This window comes from Cryptotermes secundus, unplaced genomic scaffold (assembly GCF_002891405.2).
Source record: "Cryptotermes secundus unplaced genomic scaffold, Csec_1.0 scaffold5503, whole genome shotgun sequence".
Classification (NCBI taxonomy): Eukaryota; Metazoa; Arthropoda; class Insecta; order Blattodea; family Kalotermitidae; genus Cryptotermes; species Cryptotermes secundus.
Window position 1 is genome coordinate 56,267 of NW_019727928.1, and position 9,203 is coordinate 65,469.

General features: G+C 43.3%; 1 protein-coding gene across 1 annotated transcript in view; it reads left to right on the forward strand.

The window, feature by feature from the left end:
* LOC111865106 (1-phosphatidylinositol 4,5-bisphosphate phosphodiesterase eta-2) overlaps nt 1-9,169 on the forward strand; it is a gene marked incomplete at its 3' end in the record, with an annotated part of 20,778 nt that extends 11,609 nt beyond the window's left edge. The window contains exons 2-6 of the mRNA XM_023852842.2: nt 5,023-5,208; nt 5,432-5,702; nt 6,503-6,632; nt 7,592-7,707; nt 9,012-9,169. Of these exons, the coding sequence (XP_023708610.1) occupies nt 5,023-5,208; nt 5,432-5,702; nt 6,503-6,632; nt 7,592-7,707; nt 9,012-9,169 (861 nt within the window). The remainder of the gene's footprint in view (nt 1-5,022; nt 5,209-5,431; nt 5,703-6,502; nt 6,633-7,591; nt 7,708-9,011) is intronic.
* Between the last annotated feature and the right edge of the window lie 34 nt (nt 9,170-9,203).

Here is a 9,203-nt window from a genome sequence, read left to right on the forward strand (position 1 = left end):
TGGAGCCTTCAGACAGTAAAACGTGGCAGTGATTCCCATGGGACTCAGAGCCAGGAATCACTGTGCTGGCGAGGACTACCAGTAGTTAAGCAGTCAGGCAGTGTGACAACTGGTAGAAGTTAACCGACGTCCTGGAGTGTGGTACCTTGTAGTCTCGTAGAAATTGTCCGATTCATCGGCAAGTTTATACCAGGCTGTACAGTGTTATTACGTCACAGTGCAGATTGTGGACTTCCGCAGTGCTTAAACTTGCTGTTTCTCTTCATACAGCCATGTATGGAGCCTTCAGACAGTAAAACGTGGCAGTGATTCCCATGGGACTCAGAGCCAGGAATCACTGTGCTGGCGAGGACCACCAGTAGTTAAGCAGTCAGGCAGTGTGACAACTGGTAGAAGTTAACCGACGTCCTGGAGTGTGGTACCTTGTAGTCTCGTAGAAATTGTCCGATTCATCCGCAAGTTTATACCAGGCTGTACAGTGTTATTACGTCACAATACAGATTGTGGACTTCCGCAGTGCTTAAAATTGCTGTTTCTCTTCATACAGCCATGTAACTGTTGTGTAATTGTCCTTCAGGACGTTGCTGTGGGAATGTGAAGGCAGTTCATGCTCTGTGTAACTGGCCGTTTCGCTAAACGAAGGATTNTGTGTGACACTTGCACGTTGCTGTGGGAATGTGAAGGCAGAATTGTCATAATGCAGTTCATGCTCTGTGTAACTGGCCGTTTCGCTAAACGAAGGATTGGATCCAGTTCTGTACACATTAACAGATTCTTTCCTCCTCTGTCTGAGCTTTTAAGCATGAGGAGGGTTCTGTTTTCTGAGATGTAACGCACGTGGAGCCCGGTGAAAATAATAGTCGTTTCGGAGGAACATCTTCGAAGAGCAAGCCAAGGAAGAAACCAGCGTGAAGCAGACACCAAGTAGAGCTTGGCTTATTTTGCANTGGATCCAGTTCTGTACACATTAACAGATTCTTTCCTCCTCTGTCTGAGCTTTTAAGCATGAGGAGGGTTCTGTTTTCTGAGATGTAACGCACGTGGAGCCCGGTGAAAATAATAGTCGTTTCGGAGGAACATCTTCGAACAGTAAGCCAAGGAAAAAACCAGCGTGAAGCAGACACCAAGTAGAGCTTGGCTTATTTTGCATGGAGTTTGTATGTTACTCCGAAACTTCGGTCGCCTTTCGCCGGATTTGTGTTTCTCAGGAGTTCAGGAACCAAGACGAGTTAAATGTAAGAAGTCTGCTTACGGACTTAGGTGTAGGCCGTTCAGTACTGTTTTTACTGATCGCCCGAGAGTGTTCAGGTTAAAGTGAATTTTTGTGAAAATTCTTTTAATCTCTGTTATTAATATTTGGTAGAGTTTCATTTATTCTTCAGGTTGTATGTTTTTATTTATATCCCAAGGGGGGGGGCAGGTGCTTGGTTCCCCCCTCCCCCTTCTTCTTACTTATATAGCAAAATCGTTATTAGACTGAAAATACACGTTCTTTAAGAAACAACTCCTCTCTTCTTCATTTCAAATTATTAGAAAGGAACCCCTCCCTCTTCAACAATTCGTCCCTTTTCATTGGACGGAATTTTTTATTCATTCATGACGCAACTCGTCCACTCACGTTTTCTGCTGGTAGCATTTGAAACGAACGAAAAGCGCATCTAACGTTCAGCCAGGTTTATGTGAATACGTCGCGCTTTCTTGTACAATGTGTCGAAATGCCCTTGAGTCCGACCGACCTACTTAACGATGATCTCACAATCGCAGGAATCCTATCTCAGCGATAAACCGGTCCGGCTTTTGACTGGAATGTGATTATCACTTTAAATCCTAGTGGTTACTATATGTACCACCTGCTTTAACACACTAAAGCTCTTCATTCAGCCCACAGAGTGTATTTGTGTGTTCCGTATGGTTCTCACAGTAAACAGCGGCTGTTTCCCTAAACAATATTAACCGGTTGGGCTTTGTAGTGGAGACGTAATGAGTTTCATGAGAGGTACGGACTGAGTTTTCTGCCCACAGAGTGTATTTGTGTGTTCCGTATGGTTCTCACAATAAACAGCAACTGTTTCCCTAAACAGCATTAACCGGTTGGGCTTTGTAGCGGAGACGTAACGTGTTTCCTGTGAGGTACGGTTTATTATTGTTAGTGGGGTCCCTTGTACTGCGGCCACTTCTGGCCTATTGTACCAGCCCAAGATAATAGGTGAGGGTGATTGTGGAGCAATCGGTGGAATAAAGATTGGCAGGGGAAACCGAAGTACTCGGAAAAAACCTGCCCCAGCGCCACTTTGTCCACCACAAATCCCACTTGTCCAGACCCGGAATCGAACCCGGGCCGCAGCGGTGGGAAGTCAGCGACTAAACGCTTGAGCTGTAGCGCGGACGAGGTACGGTTTAAGTTTGCATATATTATTTAGAAGAAATTCAGTCTTTAAAAGGGTAAAGGAGGATTCAGCCATTAGAGTGTAACTAATCGTCCGCCGATTAAATTATCCATTGCATTTCCAAGGACAAGCAACAGATGTTGGAACCAGTATTGTGTGTGTGTCGCTGGCTTTGTTGCCGTCTGTGAAGAATGTTGAAACTGCTTCGCGCTGGTTGGGATATCGAAATTTATTTTTCTCGAACAATTTCGCCACCGTAGTCTAGGGAGAGAGTAGAAATGAAGAGTGAGGAGTTGCCGAGTGTGATTTTGCAGACGAAAGCATGTGAAGGTCCCGAAGCATCGCGCAAAGAAGACGTATGGGGAAATGGACGTATAGCTTCACATATTCATAACCTCGGCACTGTGGTCATTTGATATTTTAACTTTTAGTCTAATGCGATCGTTGAAGAAGATTTTTTAAATATAAACATAATTAGAAGGTCGTATCTGTTTGTCCACTTGTTTAATCTCTGAAATAACTCCCCCGCCAGATTTCTTTTAAATTTTGTATGGAGGGCGGGGGGGATCCACCGTAAAATCTTTTTTGGCCGAACTTAATTTGATCTGAATAACTTCATTGGTATAGGTACGGATTAGACTGTCTGGGTTCGATTCCTGGCGAGGGCCAGAGATTTTTCTTTACTCCACAGCGTTCAGACCGGCTCTGGGGCCTGCCCAGTGTTCTATCGAATAGGTACAAGGGAGCTCTTTTCTCCGGTGTAAAGCTGGCCACTGACTTTCATCTATTGCCGAGGTCAAGAATGGTGGAATTATACCTCCACTTTCCCATACCTCTTCATGGGGTAATGCTTAATTAATTAAGCGCAGGGACAACTTTATCTTTTTACATTTAACCAACCTAAACACTTGGGTGAAACCGAGTTGGATCGCTGTGGGTGTGATATAGCCCGCTATATTGCACGAAGCTGCAGACATTCTGTATCGAATTAAGGACAAGTTCATGTCACACAAGACCTCCCCCCTCTCATATGTTGGTTTGGAGGTACTGAGTTCTCATCTCGACTAGGACACCTGTTATCCTAAGGTTTTTCGTGGTTTTCCTTGGCCCTTCCAGAGATATGCCGGTATCGAGTAGGACTGAACCCCTGCCTCCCAGATTCTTCACGGTTCATCAGACGTCATGCCAATCCTTCCGCCCTGTATTGAAGGCGTCATTAAACAACCCACGGAAGACAAAACATGAAACGCAGGTGGCATTAAGATCAGCGACTTTTGTGTGTAACATTTGATGATGTAATGACTGTTTAATGAAATCCCTGGCAGTCTGCAGTGTGACCCGAGCGCCATATCGCCAGGCTACTCTCGTTCTTAGCGTTGGAGGGTTAACAATGTCCGAACTTGCTTGTATTCAGTGCCAGTGGCCTCACTCACGCGGCTCACCAAACTGAAGCATTGCCTGACCTGCATATGCAACACTGAGGCGAACAAAGTGTGGTCCGTGAACCACCCCAGGCTGTCATGTTTCTCAAGTCTCAGTTTCCAGCGAAGATTCTGATAGCCTTTTCCATGATACAAACGAAATATATCGGATTATTGTGTAGTTTGCCGACGCTGTCAGTGGCTTGATTATGTAGGGTCATGTGGTAGGGTAGTAGATGATTTGGAAGGGATCGGTCGTCACCTAATCGAGGTATCATCCGGGCTTTGTGAGGAGAGACTGAATAAAACCACCATACACCACTGTCAGGATAGTCTGTGTCCCGGTAGAGATTTGAAACGAGCATCTGCTGTGAAAGAGTCCAGACCTTACCGCCCGGTGATACATTGTCCAGAAAACGGCTTTCTACATCTGTGATGTGTGGCGTCTTCAATAAACCCTCTCCTGCCATCTCTTGACATTCTGGTGTAACATTCCACAATTTGGATTTGCAAGAAACCATGGACTTACATTTTTCGTTGATTCTGAGCATAATGGAATGTACAATTAAAATATTACCTGAAGTTCAACTACTTCATCTCAAGCGTCTTTATTTATTTACATACATTCTGGTTGCTACCAGTGGATACTGGGCCTCCTTCCCCGGGGGTGAAGCGACCAGGGCGTGAAACTAACCAGTCACCTCCATCTAGTGCTCAGACTAAGAATGCATAGTGCTATACCCCCCCCCCCACAGCTTAGTGGTGTGGTGCTTAACTAAACACAAGGGCAACTTTTCCTGCTTTTCCTTCTTATGCTCGTTCTTTCCTTGACATTGGGTTCCCTGGCTTCTTGTTCCAGTTCTGAATTAATTCTGAAACTATGAATTTTACAGAGAGTAGGTAGGACTCCTTGGATGGGGGATCATCCCATCTTGAGGCTGCTACCAACACAGGTAAACACAAATTTACATCCATGTCTCAAGTGGGATTTGGGCCCAAAATCTGAATGTTGAATAGATGAACACATTTCATGCCATAGATCGGCAACTTACCTTTTACCACAAACCGTTAATTACTTCACTGTCGTAATTTTGTGCCCATGTGAGTACATGTATATACTCAGCAGCAGAAAGAAGAAACAATTGAATGTCAGCCTCTGCAGTCCATTAAATACAATGTCTGCCTCCTCACACTTGTGTTTCATTTGTCTGCAGAGGCTATTGACTCCCGCAGTAAAACTGTAGAAGATATCTTGGAGACACTCAAGAATGGTACTGTGCTATGGAAAGTACGTTCATTATCCAAGTGGTACCGCCGGAAATACATATTGGACCACAAGAATGGAACCTTGCGTTATGAGCCCTCACACAAGCCGCCTTGCTACAAGACCAGTACTGAGAGTAAGTGGGAGTTTTCATTTTCAGGGCCACATCTTGACCATTGTGGCACATTATGCTTAAGTGTACCAATGGAAACTGTAAGAGTCACCCAACAACTGTTCCACTGTTTTCAGCTTGCACAGTTCCTGTTGCAGGCCCGGTTAAGTGCTTTTTCTTCACTTCATTGTAGGATCTTGGAACATTTTCAGTCATGCTCTTTGACACTTGACAACTTTCTTCACAGTTCTTGTGGATGATATCGTGGATGTGCGCAAGGGATGGAAGACGGACACGTTCAATAAAATTGAACGGACCATAAGCAAGAAGCACAAGAAGTCACCAGGCCAGAAGCACACAATAGATGAGGCAGTGTGCTTCTCTTTGGTTCATGGGCGTAACAAGCAGAGCCTGGATTTGGTGGCTCCAAATGCAGAGGTGGCAGACGTGTGGGTTCGAGGCCTGCGCCACCTTATCACAGTGTTGAGTGGCTTGCAGCAGGAGGAACGGTTTGAAAGGTAGGTGTTTGTATTCACTAACATGCAGATTATTCAATGCAAGTGTGTGTGGTCTCTCACATTACAGGAAGACCATAGGGTTCAGGTGTTTGAGGTTAATATTCAGACTGAAGGTGGAGGAAGTAGGGAGCATCATAATTTGTACTTATTGCCAGATGCTGTTAGGATGATAAATAGAAGGAACATGAGATTGATGAGGCATGTGCCATGCACAAGAGAGATTAGAAATACATGAAAATAAAGTAGGTTGGAAAGCAGCATTAAGAGGCCACTTAGGGGACCTAGGCATAAATGGGAGAATAATATTAAATGGGTCTTAAAGAATAAAATGTGAGAGTGTGGTCATGATTCATTTGCTCAGGATAGGGACCAATGGAAGATTCTTGTTAACACAGTAGTGAACCTTCAGGTTCCATATGGGATTGGTTAGTCAGTCAGTTAGTGTGTAACTTACTGTTGACTTATATGGTATTAATTTCAAACATGCTTTGTAGCGTGGTGGTGTTAGCATGTTAGTGTTATGTATGTTCATTAATACAGTTAGTATTATTGTACTATAGCACATCAGATAGAACATAATGCAATGTAATTTGCATTCCATAACTGGGCACTTAAGAATCTTGTATGTAATTAACTAGTTGCATGTTCAAGCTATTTAATTATAAATAAAAAAGGTGCATGTGACATATTTGAAAATATAGTTAGGTAAGCAGGAAAGTCACTTGATGATGCAACATGTCATGCCTGATAATGATACCTTTGTCCCTGTGCTTAGTTAGTGGTACATCTGGTGATTCCAGGTGGCTCAAGTTACAATTCCAAGAGGCTGATATTGACAGGAATGGAAGCCTGAATTATGAGGAGTGCTTAACACTGCTGAAACAGCTGAACGTGAAGCTGCCAAAACCCACTGTGAAGCGGATGTTTGATGTGAGTCAAGGCCCACAGAATTAGAGTCGTGCAGGTCAAGTGGTGTGATCAATTGCTACACGTTGAGAAGGCCAGAGGTTTGACCATTTGTGTATATGGCAGATGCTCCAACTTCTTGGGCAGCATTAATTTATTGACCATGAATGTCAAGGACTCCATGTCTTCTTGATACACTGATTCTGATTTATGTGTTTTAATTGGGAACAGGGTGTGAGTGCTCCAGTCTGGCCACTAGTGCGCTGTCAGACCACTAAAACTGGAGGAGTACAAAACATGAATGTTATCTGTTCTCCATACATTAAAACAGTCCTCTGATATTTTTCTTGCAGTTAGTTGTATGCCTTGGTTAGCTTACCCGTATATGCTACATCACTTTCTAGTGTTTTAGGAGGGAATTTACTGATGCCTTTGATTTTGAGATGAGACAATATACTATTAGATGATAGGATGACAGATGAATGATCAGTTGGAAAGGATGTTGAAGGAAGTGTTTGTGGTCCTGCCATTTGTCTGGAGAATTTAGTTTCTTAGCTTTGCATGTGTCAGTCCAGGGAAGCAGGCAGTTTCACCAGTTGACTATATGCTCAAATATATGTTTTCGCATGTTATCAGGCAGGAGAGTGAGCGCTGTTAAGTTGTGTGGTTGAATCTCTGCCTGACTTGATCTGTAGGCTGTTGCTAATTGTTGTGAAAAATATAAGCAGACCTGGAACCTTGTCATCTGTATGAAATGCTGATGATTTTTTGGGGAGATCCATTTATAAACATAAGTGACATGTTATCACATTCAGTTGAAGTTAATTTAGTTAGACTACTGACTGTATTGAAATGTTTTATGGCCCTATCAGGACCATGGTTTTATGTCTGCTGCGAACTCCACAGAGATGTTCATGAAACTTGGTATGAACATCATGCCTCGCATGGTGTTTCATGCTGATTATGTATTGTCTCTGTTGCAGAATGCAAACACGAACAGGAACTTGAGAAATAGGGAACAGGTTCTGGATGCCGAGGAATTTGTGACATTTTACATGAATCTGATGTCTCGAGCAGAAGTAAAGGAATTGTTCACGAGGTACACAGAACTTGCCTCTGACTGGGTTCTTATTACTGGGCAAAGTAGAAGGCAAAACATTTTTCCAGGGTGTGATGAGCTTCTTGTGGTAGCAACTTTGAACATTACTGTCTCCTGGGTTTTGATGCTGCGTAGTCTAGTAGAATATTACCAACATTTCAGAGGAGTGGACTGCAACAGTGGGTTTTTCCTGAATGTGCGTAACATTCTACCAGACTACAGGGTGTCACATTCCATAACATAATAAGCTACATTTCTCTTTATGCTTCAGTCTTTCTGAAGTGTGCTGAGCCAGCATGGCTATCGGCACACAGCACAGGGGCTAGTGCAAGAAGGAGCACTAACTTCTTCACTGAGCAGGTTAGAGTGGCAGTAACCCTCACCATTTTTTTTGGCTCAAGTTTTTTGTGGTTTTCGTTGGTTCCTCCAGTCAAATATCGGGATAGTACCTCAATTAGGGTATGAACACTCCCTTCAAAATCCTGTCTAGTTTGTCATTTATGTACTATAGTATCACTGAACCATATCTAATATGTAATATTCTGTTTGTTTCTTTTCATTTTGTTCTTGTCATCTTCCTGCTTTTTTCTTATTTTCAGCTTTCATCATCATCTTATTGGTCTCCACCTCTTTACTTTTCTTGTTTCTGCTTTTCCTTCTTTATCTTCTGCTCCTTCTCTTTAAACACCTTACTCTGTTTAACCCTCTCACGTTCATGATCCAACTGTTTCATTTCTGAATGGCCTTTTGTGCAGGTTGCAATGAATTAAACTAATAGCAGCTGTACTGTTCTTTGTGTGTTAAGGTACATGAACAGGAAATACAGTAGCTCTAGCTGTACTCCATCTTGCCTTGGGTACATATTCATGCTGTGTGTTTACAGGGCTGTCAATATTGCAGACTCCATAGCATCAAATGTTAGGTTCACTGGCAAAGAATGAATCAGAAATGGTTTAGAGGGAAGTGGTCATGGCCTGTTAAGGTTTCTGTCCTGATACGTGCTAACATGACTGAGGAAGACTACAGAAAGCCTTGGCCAGGACAGCCAGGGCCATGAGACAGAAAAAAAATGTCACAGGTTCTGTGGGACCCAGAATCAGGAAACACTACGCTGGTGGAAGTCAGCTGCAGTTTACCCAAAACTAAAAGTCAGTGACCGATCCTAGATTGGAATAAAACAAGTCCCAAGTTGAAGTCTGCATTATCACTGCTGGACTAACTGGCCCATGCAGTATAATTGCCTAGTCTTCATGACAGTCATTTTCACATGCCAGAGTTTCTTGTGATGGTGTATTTTTCTGCAGGTACTCGAAGGATGGTAAGGAGATGGACGCCAAGGAGCTGTGTGAGTTCATTCAGAAGGAACAAAACTGCAAGAACTTCACAGTGGAACAGTGTAACACTCTCATAGAGACGTTCGAACAGTCTCAGTTGAAAGACACTGGAAGGATCTCTCTCATCGGTAGGTAACAGCTGGAGAGTTAACATGCTGCTGC